The following is a 19,436-nucleotide window of genomic DNA, read 5'->3' as shown; positions in this document are numbered from 1 at the left end:
TGCCTAATCGTTTCATCGGCTTCCTGGGGTGTTTTATTATAAGAAGGGGTGATTCATCATTCTCCATATGACTGCTACGTACCAGTCATGATTTTACTTGCCTCTGTGATGCCCCATATGAAAGATTCTTTCTTTTTTTCTCCCTCCAGTGGTTCACAGGCAGAGAATAAATCCATAGCATCTTTGAGAGAATAGTGGCAGTACAAGGAAAGACCACAGGATATTCCCAGAGAGTTACCGAACAGCGACCGTCTGTAAGTCCTTACAGCAGCAAAGGGATTCAAGTAAAGCTGTTTTAAACATGCTATTTTGGTAATGTGGTAAAACGCCTGTATTGACTCAAATGGCAAAGCAGAGAAGGAGGGCCCACGGGGCTACAAGTGGGACTGAGATGCATTAGCAGCATTGCTGCGGGAAAACCCTGTCCTAGAGACATCTCAAATTCACATTTCCAGCCTGCCTGCGTGCATTTAGAGAGAAACACATTTCTCTCTAAGAGAGACTTCTGGCTTGAGCTCCTTTGAGGAAACCACCCGTGCTCACCACCCAGAGCCGTGTCCGCTCCCAGTTCCTCGAAGGGCCAGAAGTCTCCTGAACACCCATCGAAGTGTCTGGCATCGGGAACAAGGAGCTTGTGTGGCATGGAGGACCCTCAGATGCCTTATCAGGCACCAATACAAGGAGATGTTTTATCAGATAGGAGGGGAAAAAAGTTGTTTCAGAGCCAACATGAGTCACAGAGGCACCGCTAGCACTGCACAGCCCTGCTCAGGTTAATAAAATGCCTGCCAGAGCCCGGGTGGCTCACGGGAAGCGGTGGCTTTCGTATTGACGTCACTGCTCCTAATTTACTCTTGGGTGATAGCAGCCGAAATTCATTACCACCTGGCAGCTGCCGGGTAAGCCACACAAGATAAACCAAGGCTCCCTGGAGCAAACAGGTGGCTGCTGCGCGAAGGGAGCCGCTGGCATCAGTGGGGCACGAAGGGATTTTCATCAGAGACCTGAAGAAGTGAATGAGTGAGATCAAGGGGAATTCATCGCCGAGCAGTGACCAGTGAGAGACAGGGGGAGATCTCTCGACAGAAACAGCAGAGAAGCAGCCGAAGCAGGGGAGAGAGGGAGAAGTGACAGAGGGAGGCAAAGAGGAGTTAAACAGAGCAATTTGACTTTATTATAGGAAAGCAGGAGCACGGAATGAAACTGAGAAACATTTAGGAGTGTGAAGAGATGACCCTGTCCCGGGGAAAGGGTACTTGGCACAGTGTGTCTTGGAGGGCAGGAGCTCCGTGGGGCTGGAGAAAGGCGTGGATGTTTGTTGGCAGAGGGGCAAGGCACAGGAGCCTTCGGGAGAACCTGCAGCCCCTGGTTTTTCTGCCTCCATGGAGGGCACAGAGACCGGCAGGGTAGGACATGTGAGCCGAGGAAAAAAAAATAAAATTCCTCCGGGAAGCTTTGTGAATGTGGATTTCTGGGATCTTTGCTTGCATCATTTGATCCTGGCCTTTTTCAGAGCTGGGCTGCCCCGTGGGATGGAGCCAGTCTGGCATTTCCATGTTCCTCTCATTGCAATTTAATCAGGGCAGGATTAAATATGTTGGTCAGGGCAAGGTGGGGAGGTTTCAGCATCGTGTCACATCTGGTCTGTGGGTGGCAGACATCTGTCTCCGGGACCTGGACTCAGTGGGCATTCGGAGCAAGCTTTTAATGCTCCAGAGCCCAGCACATTTTTGCCAGCCCTAAAAACACACCCTGAAAGAGGAGATAAAATCTTCACAGGCTTTACTCCGCAGCCACTAAAAGATCAAGCAGTAGCACACTCCTGTATCACCTGCAAAAATGCAGATGTCCTCATCTCCCCGAACGCATAAAAGACATTTCTCTCCCAAAGTAAATCTGAGTATTGTAATTTCTTTCTCCTTCACACAGAAAGGGAATACAAATTGCAGAGGGCGCTGCCTGTTAAGGAGGAATCTCTTGTTTTCCAGGCAAATCATTAGTACCATAAAATGTTATTTAATGACCATTAAAAAGGTGGAAATATTGATGATATGAATGGCTATTTTTGGCCTCTCTCTCTTTTTTTTTTTTTTTTTTTTTTTTTTTGGTGAGCAAAAGGCTTTCCAGAAGGCAGGAGGATATTATCTGAAACTGAGATTTCCCAGAGCATCGTCCCATCATTCAGTAACTAAAAAAGCCCCCAGCCTTCAAAAGCCTGAGTTCCATTAGATGCGAAATCCCCTCCCAGGATGCCCACTGCTTCTGTTTTTCGGGGCACTGTGAAGAGCCCTGCATGAGTCAGTGTGGACGGACTCTTCTGGCAGCATCAGGCTGCAGCGTGCAGCCCCTCGTAGCCAGCACTGGGCAGGCACAGGGCAGGGGCCAATCTGTGGTTTCATTCCAGCCCTGCCGAGCACTGTTATATTTTTTTTCCTCCCACCTGTTGCCTGCTCTGGTGTGTTTGCACTTCGAGATCTTTGGGAGAAAGGTTTCCCCTCCTTATCATACAGCCCCAGTGCTCAGTGCAATGGGATTCTTAAGCTTTAGTGAGGCCTTTCCATGCTAATATAATAAAAATATACAATTTATTTATCAAAGGCTCTTTTAAAAGAAATGATGGAAGAAATAGATTTTAACCTACTTCTGATCCTCGGGAAAAGAAAGCACTTTGATTCCCTCCTTCCCAGACAAATAGCATTGCATTATTTGATTCTGATTTTACTAGCTATAAAACACTTTCTATTTTTATTTTCACATGCCGTTGACTTTGCTTGGTACAGACACAGCCAAACAAGCGCTGGTTTTTCAAGTGCAAATCACGTTAATAGAAGCCTGGTTCTTTTGACTCCGCACACGGTAACATAGCGGTAAGAAAAAGACAGCTGATACCCAAAGAATATTTTCCTATTGCATTTTCTAAATCACCTCCAGGGCTCCATTATCCATTCTGAATTTCCAAACGTGGAGTGGTGATGACTCCTTTAGTACTTCTGGCGCTGTCTCTTCACATCAGGAGAATTTATCTGCATGGGGGAGTGAAACAATACGATCAGACAATGAAATCTTGAGTGGTAAAGTGTGTGAAATTCCCCACTAATTTTTTTATGATGCTGTTTCTAGCGTTTCTTCACTGCTGGTAATGACAACTGACATATCTGTAGCAGAGAGTGCCTGTTCTGGCTGCTTTTTATCGGCGCAAGGTGAGCAGCAAGCAGCCAAGTTGCTGTTGTACCCAACCTGCTTCTCTGCTGTAGCACTCGGAGATGGAGCTGCAGGGGAGAGCCCTCTCGTTGGGAAGCTGTCTGTCGGATCATGTGCCTGCTGGCTGGGCAACAGGTTACACGTCCAGTTGTCCCCAGTAGAAATCATTTGTCTTAACGCTTGATCTGAGTTAAAATGTTTTATTTTTACGTTTTTTAGTTAAAATGTTTTATTTGTTTAAATTTTTTTCCCCACGTTTCTTCCCTTCTTGCCCTGTCTCTGTATTTTTGAACTGGTGGTGGGAGTGAGTAGAAGAAAGTTTTTGCCATCATTAAAATATCTCACTCAGAAAGACCTCTCGAGAGTCCTTAAATGCAGGTGAGGAGGTAAGGTGCACCGCCTGAGCAGAATTACAAGGAAGTGTTCTCGCTGGAGACAGTGTTCAGGGATGGATGCTGGCAAGAATTCAAGCGTCCACACTTGTTCTTATTGCCCTGCCCTCCCTGAAACCTCCTGCCCGTGGCAGCGGGTCCTTTCCTCGCAGGCTGCGTGGAGCCCTGGTAAGAGAGCAGCTCTGGGACTGAGGAACGGGTTGTCCCTTCAGACAGAGAGAAGTTAAAGAGAGAGACCATTCTTTGGTGGTACTTGCTCTTCATCTCCTTGGCTGACCTGTAGAGGTTCCCAACAAAGCAATAGCATATAGGGTTGAGGCTGGAATTGTTGAGGCCGAGCCACTGGGCAAAAGGCCTGAGCTGCAGGATCCAAGGAGAAGGAGTCACGTCCTGCAAGGACTTGGGGATGTTGAAATCGATCCAGATGTCCATCAGGTAGACGGGCAGCCAGGAGATGGCGAAGAGCAGGACCAGGGCCACCACCATCTGGGCCACCTTCTTGCGGATCTTCAGCCTGGAGGCCGGCAGAGAGCGGTTCAGGGCACTGCTCTCCTTCAGCTGGCTGCCGCGGCTCCACAGCCGGCGCACCGTGAGGAAGCAGATGACCATGTTGAACAGGACCGGCAGGCAGTAGAGAGCACAGAAGAGCAGAAAGTTGTAGGCTTGCTTGAGCCTCTCCTGAGGCCAAATCTCCCTGCAGATGGAGAACACCAGGGGCAGGCCCTCCACCACCCCGATCTCATCCCGTCTGTTCATGAAGACGAGCGGCATGCAGATCCCCGAGGACAGCAGCCACACCACCAGGATGGTGCTGAGGATCCGCTTCTGGGTGAAGAAAGAGCGGGCGTTGAGCGGGTTGTGCACGCTGTAGTACCGGTTCACGCTGATGACGGTCAGGCTGAGGACGCTGGCAGAGACCGAAACGGCCTGGATGAAGGGCACGGCCCGGCAGAGGAAGTCCCCGTACACCCAGGCTTTGTAGATGAGGTTCCCCACGGTGATGGGCATGCAGACGCACACCACCATGAGGTCGCACACGGCCAGGTTGATGAGGAGGCTGCGGGTGGCACTCAGGCTGGACGCCCGGCTCGGGCGCTTCCGAGTGAGCACCCTGATGGACATGATGTTGCCCACGAAGCCCACCACGAAGGACACCAGGTACATGGCCGTGAGGCTGATGGTGACGGGCTCCTTGGCGAAGAGGAAGAGCATCTTCTCCAGCTCTTCCCAGCCCAGCTCCTGGCTCCCGTTCCACAGCCCGCCTTGGGTCTGGTTCTCCTCCTGCCAGAGCTGCAGCAAGCCGGGGGGGGCCCGGGGGACGGGGGGCGAGGAATTCATGGCTGAGCCCCCCCCCCGAGCACCCCGGGCTACCAGGGCAGAGCCTCCCGCGCCGCACCGAGCGATCCTGGCATGGTTACGTGGGAGCAGCCCCGCCTGTAAAAGAGGGTGCAGAGAGGGGGGGTGAGGGCTGCTGCCGGCATTTTCCCCTCGGGGGGGAAGGTGCCGGGGGCTGGGGGGGGGGGTGGTAAATGGCTTCTGGGCAACTTAGTTCAGCCGCGGCTGTGAGCGCCGGGGAGGGCGCAGCGGGCAGCGGAGATGCCTTGGGGGGGGGGGGGGGGAGAGGATGGAGGTTTTTTTTTGGGGGGGGTGTCAGTGCCCGGCCCCGGGGAGCCGGGGTGGGGGCCACGTTACCCCCCGCACCCCGGCATCCCTAGCCCCAGCCGCGCAGCCCCGGTCCCCCCCCCCCCCCCCCGTCCTCCCGGCAAAGTTGCGTGCCCCCCAGCCCCGGTCCCCCCCGGCCCCCCCCCCCCCCCGCGGTGCTCCCCGCTTCCCCCAAACCCACCGACGCCCCCCACCCCGTCTCCCCCCGGTTGTGCCCCGGTCGCGGTGCGGCGGCACTCACCGGCCGGGGGCGGGCAGCGGCTCCCCCCGCCGGCTGCTCTGCCGTGTGCTGCCGGTGCGGGACCCGCTGCCACGGGCACGGGCACGGGCACACGCTCCTCGGCACGGCTCGGCTCGGCTGGACACGGCTCGGCACGGTTCGGCGCGGCACGGCTCGGTACGGCTGGGCACGGTTCAGCACGGTTCGGTGCAGCTCGGCACGGCACGGCTCGGCACGGCACGGCTCTGCTGGGCACGGCACGGCTCGGCACGGCTCAGCACGGCTCGGCACAGCTCGGCTGGGCACGGCACAGCTCGGCACGGCTCGGCACACCCAGCCCTGTCCTGCCCCCCCGAGCTCTGCGCGGCCGCACCCGGCGCTGCGTGCAGACCCCGCTGCGCTCTCCCGGTCCATGCCCACCCCCCCCCCCCAGCGCACAGCGGGGTGCAGCCCCCCTTGCCCCCCCCCCCCCCCCCCGCACCGCCCCCCTCTGCACACCCGCCCCGCACCCACTCGGGCACCTCCCGCCCCCCCCCCCCCGTACACCCCCCTCGCCGGCACGGATCTCCCTTTGCACCCCCTTGGCACCCGCACGGCACCCCCCGCTTGTCCTCTGCTGGGAGCGTTGGCTCGCTTCGAGCCGAGCCGTGCCGAGAAAATGCCGAGCCGTGCCGTGCCGAGCCGTGCCAAGCCGTGCCGTGCCGTGCCGAGCCGTGCCAAACCGAGCCGTGCCAAGCCGTGCCGTGCCGTGCCGAGCCGTGCCAAACCGAGCCGTGCCAAGCCGTGCCGTGCCGTGCCGAGCCGTGCCAAGCCGAGCCGTGCCAAGCCGTGCCGTGCCGTGCCGAGCCGTGCCAAGCCGAGCCGTGCCAAAACGAGCCGTGCCGTGCCGAGCCGTGCCAAGCCGAGCCGTGCCAAGCCGTGCCGTGCCGTGCCGTGCCGTGCCGAGCCGTGCCAAACCGTGCCGGGCTGCAGATGCCCGGGCCGTGGTGCTGAAGGGACAGCTCCACCCGAGCCGGACGGGGCCCTTCCCCTCCCTGGGCCCTTCCCCTCCCCTGGGCCCTTCCCCTCCCCATATACCCCCCACTCTCCTCCAGAACAAGGAGCCCGGGCACCCCGTGCCCACCTCCGTCACACCAGCCCCGCTCCTTCTGCGCCTCCAGCAGAAGCCAGCGGCTGCCACCACGGCACGTGGCGGTGGTGGGAGCCCACTGGAGCAACGAGCCCTCGGGGGGACATGCAGCGTTGTGGCTTTTCTCTCAAACTGGGGGAATGGGGAGAGTGTTTCGTGGAAAAAGTCACTTGAAAAAGTTGGAGGGGTTGGTTGGGCCGAACTAGGCTGGGTCGATAAATGAAGCTGTTCTCTTGGAGGTACTTGGGTGGTGCCAGGGAATCAGAGGGGAAATGTTTGACAAGAGGAACGGAGAGTTCTGCCTGGGGAGGCTGGGTTTTGGTTTATTTCTTTGCCCTCTCCTAGAGAGAGCAAGCCCAGGTTGGCACTGAGTGGTGAACGCCCTTCGTTTCGGGGGGAGATTCTCCGTCCGTTTCAGTCTCTTTGTGTTTAAGAAGAAAGCAAATATTTTTGGTCAGCCTGACGTGAAGTGAAAGAAAGATCAGCAGTGGAGCAGCGTCAGGGGGGTGTCAGCAGAGAAAGCTCTTCTGCATCAGAACGCGTTTGCTTCGGGCATGTGACTGCTCGTTCCCGTATAGTTTTATGTATGTGTATTTATAGACCTTCAGAGACAAACAACTTCCATAAACTAATTATAGCGTGTCGCCCAGAGCACAAGGTACACATTATTCTACTCAGGGAAATGCACGGATACTCTCATGGATACCTAAAATCCGCTGCAATTTCACAGCTGCTCCACAAGCAAACTGACGTGTGGCAAACAGGCGACTCGGCAGGCGGGGGCACGGACATCACTGGGAACCTCCACGCACCCAAGCCCTTGCCAACCTCTGCCCAGCCTCCCTAAAGCCGACACATCGTTACACACAGAAAACAAGAGAACAGAGGTGTTAAAGTCGTCACTTTTAGTAGCGTATTAACAGGCTACAAGAGGAGAGAGCAAAGAAATGTGCCAGGGCTCTTTAAACGTATTTTTGTCCAGGTAATTGCCTTCCAAATGTTCAAGCTAATGAATGCAGTTAACATTTTTATCCCATGCTCTTTGTTTGTAACCTGCATGATTTACTGCTCAGGAACCTAAGGCTAGATTACTAAGTTGATCAGCGGTTCGATATAATTAGGATGAATCTGCTTTTGCATCCATTGACACAACTCACAAATGCCAAGTCATCTCTAGCAACAAATCACAAATCCATATGCCGCGTACGGCGGACAGAAAGGACAAGGACGTTGATTACAACAAGCTCATTGATTACAGCAAGCTCAAAGTCACCAAATAACTCAAGACGGGGAATCTCCAGCAAAAAGAAAACGCCGTACTCTTTTCACATCGGCTCCCCTCTTACTGAACGGCTTTGGAGTAAAAGCTAAAGAAAGCTCGCTGGAGACAGGAGCCATCCTTCACCGGCAAGGGTAATGGAGTGGACGCTGATCGTACAGCACTGTGCATCAGAAATAACCCCCTGGTCTCACCGGAGTTACAGCTGCGAAGCCCTGACCCGAGAGGAGGAGTGAGTCAGCTGCTCTGGGGCATTGCCAGAATCTCAGAAAAACCTCACAGCAGCTCCCAAGCCCGGCACGTCAGCCCAAACCTGCTGTGCCCACTTCACGTCAGAGTCCCAGGGTGGGGTAAATTTAGCAGAGCTGGCTCAGCACAACCTCCCCGCTCCCTCTGCGGCACCAGCGGGAGCTGCGCGGCCGCACCGACATGCTCCGACTGTCCCAGGCCCAAGGAGCGGTGTAAATGAAGGAAACCCTGAGGATTTTTCAGCTTGTGCTGGTGGTCAGAGGGATCAGCTCCTTGTGAGCGGAGCAATTCCTCCAGTGGGGCAGCTCCCTACAGCAGCTCGCGTCCCTCCCCCGTGTAAACACGCTGAGTACAAGGGGCTGGCTGGGCAGCTGGCCTCGGGTCCCGGTGCCTTTGGGAAGAGACGGTGAGCTGGGAAAGCTGCAACTGGTGGAACCAGTTCCCTTTGGTTTTGCTGGGAGGAAAAACACTTGGAAAGCACTGGATAAAAAGCAGAGTGGTTCCTCATTGCCGCTTTGCTCCTGTCCCTCACACTTTTCAGTCGATGGCCCAGAGATGGGGGACCGAGGGGTATGGGAAGCTCCTGGAGCCCTTAGACCTGCCCATGCTGTGTGAGCTCCTTGCAGCCCCCCAGGGACCCTGCCACCCAGCAGGGCTACGTGTGCATTTCTAAAGCTTGATATCTACAGGAGGAATACTGACACCTGTCTCTTTTCTCTCTTTTGTCATCAGGACAGAGTAACAGTGTCACCATTTGCTAGCATGTATTGGACAAGAGTCTCCATCCTTCCCTGGGCCATTTTCTTACACCCAGCATCAATGCTCCCCAGATCCCCCGTGTTATTCTTTTTGGGGATCTCTGTGCCGAGTTTGCCGCTCCCTCTGCTGGTGGCTGCTCCGTCCGTGTGGCAGTGCAGCTCCAGCACCGTGGTTTTGGTGGGGACATGAAGTTATTTATGGCACCGTGGCCTGGGTGCACAGCACAGCACAGCTCCGGCGTGGAGGTCATTGATGCTGGCGCTGACATGGGTGTAAATCTGGGTAGAGACAAGAGGCCGATGCTGTGCACAAAGACAAAACACAAATAATGCCAAGTGCACTTCAGAATCTTTGAAACTAAACTCACAAAAGAAATACAAAACAGCTGGGAATTGATGTTTGCTGTTTGTAATTACTCTTAGGAGAGTTAAACCCCTTCTTCTCCCTCTATTCTTCCCCTCTCAATCAAAGAAGGAAACATTTAAACTATTTCAAGTGTCCTTCTGAGGATTTTAAATGGAGAATGTGTGCATTTTTTCTGCCTGGGAATATTCACTGATGTCTGTTTTCATAAACAGATACGTGCCAACTTCTTTATCTTCCATCATTGTTATTGGAAGCCTCTTAGACTGAGTGCTCCGGAAATGTAGTGGCTGAAATGAAAAGATAATTTTGCACATAAGAATTTGTCCGATATGATGTTTGCTCACTCAGAAACAATGAAACACCATTTTGGCATTAGTGCGATTTAAAATCTCTCTTTCAGATATCTTTGTTTTTGGTTTGTACGGGAGGTCAGGCAAGTAGCAGCCTGAGGAGTACGGGGCTGGATGTGCCCTGGTGGGACCTGCCTAAAACAGCACCAAGTGAACTTGACCCTGTCTCATTAAAAGGATGTACACTGCACAGCAGGGTGGGTTTTAGGAGAAGTCAGTGCTGTGGATCCCTAATTCGTTGCCCAGCTATACAGACAAGGATGTGAAGTGATACGGAGTGCCTGCTAAGCCCAGGTCTGTGGGTCTCTGTTTCACCCTGCTGTAATACTGATGCTCTAAGCCACTGCTACTACTGAGAGGAGAGGTGGATAAAACAAAATCAAGAGCAGGAGCTGCTAAGGCAGTCTGTCCTTACACCTGAAGGCTGCCAGATTTGCATAACAATCCTGCTCCTCTGGTGCTCGATGCCCAGGTGCAACAGGCTAATAAAGAGCTCTTCACACGACAGAGCTTTCTCAGCTGATTGCCATCTGGGGGAAATCTCTGACAAAGCCTTTAAATTTGCCACTGTTTGCATCTTCCCAGCTGTAGATGCTTGCAGAAGTGGAGGGGAAACGCGTGGAGGCAGGAAGGAAAGGCTCTGAGAAAAGCACTTGTGAGATCCACATCTGCTAGCGTCGGGGAGGAGGTAAGGGGTTTGGAAAATATAACAGCAGGGATTTTGTTCTGAGCATAAAGATTTACTCCTGGCTGATATGACTGGGATCAGGTTGGAATGAGAACTAGAGCTTGAGCACTTTTGCAACAAGGGCTTGGTGATCAAGTGGTGGTACATGTTAAAAATAAGCCTTCCTATGTTTTGCATTCCTAATCAGGAAATCCCTAGGACTTCTGTGGATTCAAGAGGGAGATCAGCTGGGAGGCAGGGAGAGATGTGGTTGTGGGTCTGAATCCTCTCCAGCAGTCTGCTCTAATGTTCTGATGAGATAAGAAAAAAATCTGTGAGCTTTTATTTATCTTGGGCAGCCTTTTAAGAGGGATCTCCGCAAGCAGAGTTGTACAAAACCAGAGGCTCTGAGAGGTTGTTAAGCTCTGCGAGGATCAGTTGCAAACTTTCTCTCCGTTAACAACGCATAACCTCTCATTGTGCAGTGACTCATCTGGAAAGACTCAGGCAATTTACTGGAGGTACAATCACTGCTCTCTCACCACCACTGACCACGTCTGTCTCCGGTTCCAGCCCATGTTTGCTGCACCAAGGCAGCTTCAAGAAATAAAACATGACAGTAGCTGGAGCTTGGTGCAGGGGCTGGGGTTAGGAGGTGAAATAGCTGCACCTCAGTTTTACTCCCAATCTTCAAAACCAGCAAGCTCGTGGGCAATAAATCTCAGAGCAATTGCTAAACCGTTCTTTGGACAAGTGGTATGTCAAAGAACGGAAAGAATCAAGAGATGTTTGTGGCTCTTTGGCCATTGTTTGGGCTGGAGCAGGAAACAAAGAAGCCAGAAAAATACTGATTAGTATCTGAGACTATGGCATTGATACCTATGTACTGCTGAATGGAAAACTTGGGTTAATGAGCTGCTCAGCAGCCCTGGCCCCTCACTTAAGACAAGGGGCTGGTTTGTCTGTGCAAGCTGGGCTGTGCTGCAGGCTGTAGAGGAGTTCAGCACAGGATCCCTTAGCTTACTAAGGCAACTTCTGAGAGAGCACAGCCAAGCCAACACACAGGCTACATGAACTGCAGGGTGAGAGCACTAGGCTGGAGGTAAAAGTGCCTGGTTCTGTCCCTCCTCTCTGCTATTTTCCCCCATATACCTTGGCTTCCTCACCTCTATAAGGGTGCTATGATGCTTCCTTCTCTTTATGGTTTGCAAATACAAAGTGCTACAGATGCAAAGTGTTTCAAAAGACCCAGATGGGCATGGTGACAGGGCGTGAGGGTGCAGAGAAAGCCGCCTCATCTCCACTGGTTGTTGTCTTGTGCTCTGGTAAAGTCGGAGATTTGGCCAGCTATATTCATACAGCTTGAAGGAATAACATGATAAATGGCATCCAGCTCTGGCAAGAGGGTCTTGAACAGCCTGCAGAACTGGAGGGTCAGCAAATTTATGAGCAAGGCTAATTTCTGTCATCCTTTCCTTAGGCAGCAGAGTTATACAATAATGCAGCTGTCAAGTAAAGTGATACCATCAGACTCCAATTCTTCAACCTCTACAGCAGATCCTTTCTTTCAGAAAATAATCCCTCTCCAGCCTGCATTTAACTGGTACCTGCCACCATGAACACAAGATCAGGGCTGGGAGATGTATTTTCCTGTCTGAGCTGGCTCTTGGCTGGAGATGGTGAGTTAGCGACTTTATAAAGCTCTCCTTAAATGCAGTAAAAGAAATATCCCTCTGCTTTCCTGCAGAGACTCCCTTCCAGCTGTGATCTGGGGCTACCCAGTGCCTCAGAGCTGTGTTCCAGCTAGAATGGGGAGTTATTCCTCCTGTCTTGTGGTTGTGGGTTTCTTTTTTCCCCACTTTGGGGGAAGGCTGAACACTTGCCCTTCATGTTCCTCAGCCCTGCTGGCAGACAGCTGTGGCTACCGAACACTCGAGGAGCTTTGCAGCCCACATGATGAATAATCAGCCTCTTGGGTAAGGGCTCAGAGATGTAAGGAAGAAAGGAATTGCTAGTAGGTTCTGCTCTTCCTGGCAGCTGCTCCTGTGGCAATGTGCTGGGAAAGCCAAGGCCTCGGGGAAGGAAGGAAATGAGAGGTGCCGGGGACGTGGGTGCAGCTCATCGGGCTGCGCTATATCAGAGGTGAGGCAAGGAGCAGTGCCTCGGCATGGCCCTGCTCTCCTTCGGGACCACAAACAGGAGGAGGCGTGCTGGGTAAGCCGTTACCAACTGCCCTCCTCCTGATTTCTTCACCGGAGCTGCCCTCCGGCTATGACTGCACAGCCAAACCACCAGCACTGAAGCCTCATTTTAGAGGGGCGGCAATGTCATAAAGTAGGCATTGGGTCAGTGAATGTGTGTTCAGATGCAACCCACACAACTTGTTTTTTTTTAAATGCTTTCCTGGACAACTTTCCCACTGTATTAGTAACGAGTCTGTGCCCTTTTTCCTTCTGCCTTATCTCAAGTGTCTGATATTCGGGTGTCCCTTGCTGAGGCCGGCAGAGGTAGCATCACACAGCCCGATGTCTCCGGGCTGCTGATCGGACGTGACCATCTCTGACGTGGGGGCCGTTTGCTCACCAGCCTGTGAGGAAACGAGTGCGTGACGATTGCCAGCGGTGTCAGCGGCACCAAGGAGCGCTCACTGACCGTGTGCTGTCAGGTGCTCCGCAGGAGATCTGCAGCACTGCGGCCTGCCAGGGGGCACCTCGGCCCTGGGGGGCTGGCACAGCTCAAGCACGAAGGATTGGGAGCCTGACTTCCCTCTCATTGAGCTGGGGATGAGCCAGAGCAGTTCACCGAGCTCTGTGGATCCAGATGAAGAAAGTATTAAGAAAGGGAGAGCTCATCGGAGGGGCCACCACCTCTCCTGGCTTTGCCTCCTGAGGGACATCTCTGTCTCAGGTGGCCCTACAGGTTTGTGTCGGCAGCAAGGGCAGCAGCTGCTGCTCTGTGAGCAAATCCTGCCCAGGACAGTCCCCGTCCCCTCCTGCAGTCATTGCTCTCCCTGGAAGCATTTCAGCCTGGCGCTGCTGCTTGGCCACAAAAAAATATTGAGCCTGGGCTTTAGGTTGGGCAGTGAAATATTGGTTCCTCTGCCCACTTCCCTTCCAAAAGGCCTTCAGCTTTCCAAAATATACCCTTGGGCAGGAGTTCGTTTCCATAAGTTCCCCCCACAGTTTCAGGCCCCAGGCCATGAAGCTGCTTAAAATGCAGGAGGAAGACCAGCTTGTTCTCTCCGACCAGCTCAATACCAGCACACAGTGCCTCTGTGCAGCTGCTGATGTGCCAGCCCCCCTCCTGAGAGTTTAATTGACCATCCTAATTGTGTGGCTTCATTTTTCTCTGGAGTTTCCCCTTAAGAGAGGCGGGGGGGGAGGTTGGAGAGCAACCCCCCCAAACAGCTAAGAACAGCTGGCCTGGATCTTTCCTACCAGAGATGCTCTGTAGCTCCAAAGACCCCTTTACCCTTGGGACTGTTTTGGCTGGAGGAGGCAGCAGATAAAATCCTGAACCCTGCGGCAGCGCTGTGGATGTGTCAGGAGAGATTGAGCTCTCTCAGCGCAGATGGTACGGGGTGAGATCAGCCGCTGACACGAGCTCTGGGGAAGGTGCTCAGGAGTCATGGCGTAATCTCTGCTGCCGCCTGATTTTTTGTGGCATCTCTTTGTTTGTACTTGAGACATTTTTGCCCCATTTGTCTGAGGTCCTTTCTGCTCGGTTCTGGAGAAAAATGAAATCGTGTTGTATTACTGCAGCGGTGGCTGTAGATGGAGTTTGCAGCCATGTAAGTACAAAGCGTTAGCCTTATAAATCATTTCATCACTTTTCCTCCATGAAAAATGATCTGTCTCTATCAACCCCCAAACAAGCATGAATAAAAAGAACGATTTCTTTCAAATGCAGTTCAGCATTGTCAGAGGTATGACACAGAGATCCCAGCGGGCCTAAATTCCATCTGCATTTGTCTGTTTTGCTGAAGGGGTGGCTGTGAGAACGAAATGTGTTGAACCCCTGAGTTGCATCACAGCTACTACAAATTGGGCCAGTCCCAGGCGGCCTCTTTGTCCCAGTGGTGATGGATTTATTCCAGACCAGAGGAAGTGTCACCATCTCCAGTCTCCCAGCTTGCAACCAAGACAGTCACGATTTCCCAATGATAGTTTCTGTTCCTTTTTGGAGGGAGAAGGTACTAGATGGGACTACTTAATGTTCCTGTTGCACGCTTTGGGACAAGGATAAGTTCCTGATAGTGTGTTTTTATGGTCTGGAAGAACATTATAAACTTTTCAGCAGGCTCATAAATGTAATCTTTGTGGCATCCTGTGTTGTGGCTGGCTACATGGTCACCTCTTCCTCATAAGTCCTTGAGATTATAAACAGAGGGGAGAGCTGGGAATGGCCAATTTAAGCACTGAGAATAGGCTGGAGCAAAACTGTGACCTTTGGTGATCCCACCCAAAGGCAAGGATGGGTCAGGGCTGCGTTTGATACCAAGCGTCTTCTTGATGGAAAGGACTGGCAGGGCAGAATTGTCTCTGCCTTTTGCTCACCATCAGGAATGTGGTCTGTCTTATGTCTGAGGAGCAAAGGAGTGATTTGGGGGTAGCTGTAATTGCATTTTTGGAGCGAGTTCCTGTTCAGATTTAACACTGTGACATTATGCTGCTTATGATGTGCGTAATTAAAATGGTAAAAATAACATCTTTTTGCCTGCAGTGGCCTGGTCAAGGAGTTGGAGATATGTTGGACTTAAAGAAATAAAGAATAGAAAAGAGAACAGGGTGCAAGGGACAGGCAGACTGCTGAAAGACAACTAAAAAGGAAGAAAAAAAAAAAGGAAATCAGAGCAAAGAGAAAAGTTAGAGACTAGCTACAGGAAAAATAACAATGTGTTCATTCTGAGCTTACAGTTTCTAGACCCTGGTTTCTTCAGATCTTTTGTTTGGAGTCCAGCTGTATTTCTGGTGCAGGCTGGAGGGCCCGTGTGCTTTTGTGTGTCCCTTTAAGCTTTACCCTTTTCTGAACCCACTACATCACTCCCAGCATCTGCCTGACAAGCCTGCAGTTGGCAGGACTCAGTCTGAGCAAACATCTCTCAACTGGCGAAAAGTATTCTCTGGAAATATCTTGCAATTTAAATCTTATCACCCTGCTCTATGTAGAAAGGAGCTTCATTAGCCCTCAAAGCAAAAAAGCAGTATTTTCCCACTGCAGAAAAGAAACAAACCCCCATCCTGTGTCCTCCTGCCCAGTCACCAGCCCTTACTTGTGCCATGCACATGGAGATTTGCACTGAACAAATAACTCAGTTGATCTGCCCATTGATAGATGGGATTTCAGCAGGGATTTCCTTGTTTGATTTTATTAGCAAATACGACATTTCTACTCGGCTCTTGCAGAGAACTGCCCCTTTCCGTCAGTAACATCCATACCCATTGTGACCATCGCCAGGTGGCCAGCTGAGGATTAGCATTAATTCACACCCTACTTTAGGCAAACACAATTTCTAGGGTAGCATTAAGATGTCGAGACTACTCAAGGTAGATTTCTATGTGCAGTAGTGATCTGTCAGGCTGCCTAACAGCAAAGATAAGGCCTACAAAACCCATCGTGCGCCCTAGGGGCATAGAGGAAGAAGGTCCTCCATGCCATCTGCAGCCCAGATCGTGTCTGGGTGCTGCATGCAGTGGGAGTGACCGTCTTTTCCTCTACAAGGAGGTGCTGCAGGTGTCTGTCTGTCTGGTGGTAGCACGGGGTGGGTAGGGATGGGGAGAAGATGGCCCCTGGCTGGATCAGGAGCTTCAGGGGGAGTGGGCTGTGGGGCTGTCCCACCTCCTTCCTCTAGTAAAGGCCTCGTTTGGTGATTTCCACCGAAGAAATGGTGATATCGTTGAGAATCTGCAGCTTGTTGATGGATGAGAGCTGTTTTTGCCGATGCTTGTACTGCAAGATTTTGTGTTCATCAATGAAAATGTGGAAATAGTCATGGTCGGAGTAGATTTCCACCTGAAAGAGAGACTGTGTTAGGTTCACCGGGTGGACACACGTCCTCACCAGGCCTTGCTGCTGTTACAGCCGTGAGCACTCATGATCCACTGCAAATCCTCCCCAAACTGACACGGGGACAGGTCACTGCCTTGTTGGGTAAAAGGAAGGAATAACTGAGTTCTTTGTTTTCTGACAGCGGAAACAGGTGATAATGCATAGCTTAAATTGGTGATAACTGCAACATCCAGGGATTATTGCTGGAGCTGCGCATGTCTGTGCCAGAGCTGGGTATAAATCAGCAGCAAAATTAGGGGACAAAAGAAGTACTAGCAGGGGACAAAGCCGGAGAGGGGACATTACTGGGTATGGGGCTGGCTAGATCCCTGAGAAAGACTCTGATATTGACTGGGTCCCTCCGTCCCACCCAAGAACATCCATGGTGTGATGCAGGGCTACCTGGAAAGGCTCCTTTGCTTCGAAGGGGAAGGTGCTGTTAACCTCTTCCCTCCCCCAGTGGTTGGCCAGGAAGGAGTTGCAGACGATTCTGGAGCTGGCAAAGCGGGGGTTAAAGTGGAAAGCGATTTGGTCTCCGGGATGACTGAGGAAATTAATTTCAAACCTAAAACAGCAAAAGAAAGAGGTGGTGGAGCGGCACCACTGGATCTTGAGAGCCAGGGGGGCTGCAAGCGGCTTGTGGCCTTACATGCTTGTGCTGGAGCTGGTTTCGCCCTTGACCACGACGCTCCAGCCGGGACACATCCCCTCTGGGTACAGGGCCTCGAACTGCCAGCAAGGAGGTGATGGTGAGACATGGCAAGGTGGGGAGCTGCGTGTCAACGGCTCATCCCTGAACACTTCTCTATCTTTATCATCCTCTTCCCTTTTTTCCCCGCTCACACACAGACATGCTCTCAAGCCCCTGCTCTTTTCTGACTCCTAAATAAGCTCAGGGACTTGCATTATATATATATATATAATATGATATATATATATATATATAAAATGTATTTTTGCTCCCTGATTCCATCCAGCTCTCTACAAAAGACCTCAGAGGCAGCAAATCCCCCCTGGTGCAAAGATGCCCTGCTGCTCCTCCCCTCCTGGACAATGCAAAATCTGAAGCAAGCTAAGCAGAAAACTTGGTGGTGCTCTGAAGCAGGGTGTGAAAGGCAGGGACTGATGAAGGAATGATGGTAACACGGCACCCAGCCCGTCCCCATCCAGCATTACGCAGAGGACTCTTTCCGAGAGCTCCTGCCTGTTCCCGTTCCACCCGTTCCCCCCCCATCTCCAAGGTTAAACTTGCACAGAACGAGCTGGAAAACGTTCCTTTTTGAATAATTCATAGTTTTAATAAATAACTCATTTTAATAAGTGCTTGCCATTTCACCCCGCACTTTTTAGCACACTAATGATTTTGCACTTCTGAGCATCTCCCTTTCCCAAACTTATTGGTTGTGCTGGGAAAATCTCTCCAGCTTTGGCATCCCCACTGCCAGCTCCATGCCTGGCCCTTGGTCCCTATAGCTCAGCACTCCTCCACCCCTTCCCTTTCTCTGCCACAATTTCTGTTTCTCTGCCACAATTTCCGATTTCCAATGCATTTTGGGGATGTGCAGGTCAAGCACGTCCTCAGCACTTACCCGCAGTGCCATCCTGCTCGCCTGCCCCTTGCTGCAGATGTGGGTGTGTGGTCGGGGTGGGTTTATATAGGGGCGGGTGGCCGGGAGCCCTGTGCACAGGGATTAGCAGAGGCAGCAACCCCAGGTCACCTTTTCAGTGCAGGCTGTTGGATGGCGCTGGGGAGCAGCAAATCCCGCTCCCCACAGCGGGGTCAGCCTGCTGAGGCGTGCAGGGATAATTCGGTCCCATACAAAAGCAGCAGGCACCAGGCGAGCTGGAGCTGTGACACGATGGAAGCAGCATGGGACGGTGATGGGGTGGATGGGCTGGGAGCACAAGGAGGGGACGGGGGCTCTCAAAGCTGGAGGAGATGCCAGAAGGCCTGTCTGCTGCAAAGTCCATAGAGTCTTTTTTTTCTTTTTCTCTTTGCCTTTTTGCTCGCTCAGAGCCCCAGCCTGAAACGAGCTGACGGCAGCTCTGTCTCAGCCGATGCGGGGCCAGCAGGTTTGGGATGCCACGGTGCTGAGCTCAGTGTGATTCCCTTCCTGGCTGGAAACAAAGCAGGGATTTGGGAGCGGGGTGAGGGAGCTTTTGTCAGATATATGCTGTCATGGAAGGGCACCAAGAAATAGGTAGTGATGAAATGAATTTTGCCCTTCGCCGATGATGGGAGTTTTCATTAGTGTGTGCTAATAATGTATGGCTGCGCAAAGCTGAGCCAGGGAAGGGATTTTCACACACCCCTACTCCACTCCCCCATTTTCAGAGGGTGAATGCATGAAAGGCACATGCTGGCCCATCTCTGCATGGATGGGAGGCTGTGGCACTACCCTGTGGTCCTACAGGAATCCCTGGTTTCCATCGTTGAAAAACCCCTTGCTCTTTGTCCATAGTGCTAATGGTATTGAACGTGTTTGTTTTATTTCCAGCAGATAAGCAGAACGAGAGCTGCTATCCCAGGCTCTAGTGCCCCTTGGCAGATGACTGAAAACGCAATCTAGCAGGCGTGTAAGCCAACAGCCTCTCTGGGGGCTGAAAAAACAACCAAGTCCCAGGCTGGGATTCGCCCAGTTGGAGTCCTACAAAACGGCAGTGCTCGCGGTGAGAAAAGGCTGTGCCGGGGAGCACCAGAGCAGGGCTCTGTGCTACAGATGGCAGCATCGGGACGCGCAAGGCAGCCGTGGAGGTGCTGAGCGGGTGGTGGGGACACCCAGCCGTCCCTCCTCGGGCTGCTGCACGTTGGCATCCCTCATCTGCCCGGCTGTATGTATTCCCTGCTTGTGGTCTGAGCTCAAAGACGTGGTTCTGCTCCCCAGGTCCTCCCCTCCTGCTCGTTTCTGCTGCCAGCCGGGCTAAGGGCTGTGTGGATACAGGGTGTGTGCAAGCATCCCTTCGGGATGCATCTGAGACCTTCCCCATGGCAGTGGCCAGAACCAGATGGCATCGCAGCCATGTGCATAGGAAAGAGCAAGCTACGAGCTAAATAATTGATAAGTGAGTTTAGCACAACTTAGCTAACAAAATAAGTGTGTAGAAGCGTGGAGT

At 52.4% G+C, this 19,436-nt stretch overlaps 2 protein-coding genes and 1 long non-coding RNA gene across 4 annotated transcripts in view; 1 reads left to right on the top strand and 2 right to left on the bottom strand.

Annotated features, from left to right (window-relative positions):
- The window catches only part of LOC310882201, a 33,037-nt gene extending 18,140 nt beyond the window's left edge, over nucleotides 1-14,897 (top strand). For both annotated transcript variants that reach the window (XR_014572837.1, XR_014572838.1), the window contains 4 exons: nucleotides 150-254; nucleotides 10,193-10,295; nucleotides 11,755-11,953; nucleotides 12,743-14,897. This is a non-coding gene — a long non-coding RNA (uncharacterized lncRNA). The remainder of the gene's footprint in view (nucleotides 1-149; nucleotides 255-10,192; nucleotides 10,296-11,754; nucleotides 11,954-12,742) is intronic.
- LOC310882197 (galanin receptor type 1-like) lies at nucleotides 249-5,773 on the bottom strand. Its single transcript, XM_083800623.1, has 2 exons — nucleotides 5,497-5,773; nucleotides 249-5,027 (listed from the first exon to the last, which is right to left on the bottom strand). Exon 2 carries the CDS (start codon nucleotides 4,929-4,931, stop codon nucleotides 3,612-3,614), a length of 1,320 nt encoding a protein of 439 aa, XP_083656749.1. The 5' UTR covers nucleotides 4,932-5,027; nucleotides 5,497-5,773; the 3' UTR covers nucleotides 249-3,611.
- A 729-nt stretch (nucleotides 14,898-15,626) lies between the features above and the next one.
- Nucleotides 15,627-17,923, bottom strand: GRIFIN (galectin-related inter-fiber protein; the record flags this gene model as incomplete). The annotated part of the gene is made up of 4 exons (XM_083800733.1): nucleotides 15,627-16,286; nucleotides 16,725-16,887; nucleotides 16,972-17,204; nucleotides 17,912-17,923. The coding sequence occupies 4 exons, from the start codon at nucleotides 17,921-17,923 to the stop codon at nucleotides 16,122-16,124; spliced, it is 573 nt and encodes a 190-aa protein (XP_083656859.1). The 3' UTR covers nucleotides 15,627-16,121.
- Nucleotides 17,924-19,436: the final 1,513 nt, after the last annotated feature.

This window comes from Anser anser (assembly GCF_964211835.1).
Source record: "Anser anser genome assembly, chromosome: 15".
Classification (NCBI taxonomy): domain Eukaryota; kingdom Metazoa; phylum Chordata; class Aves; order Anseriformes; family Anatidae; genus Anser; species Anser anser.
The sequence above is the reverse complement of the archived record's forward strand: the minus strand, read 5'-3'. Positions and strand labels throughout refer to the sequence as shown.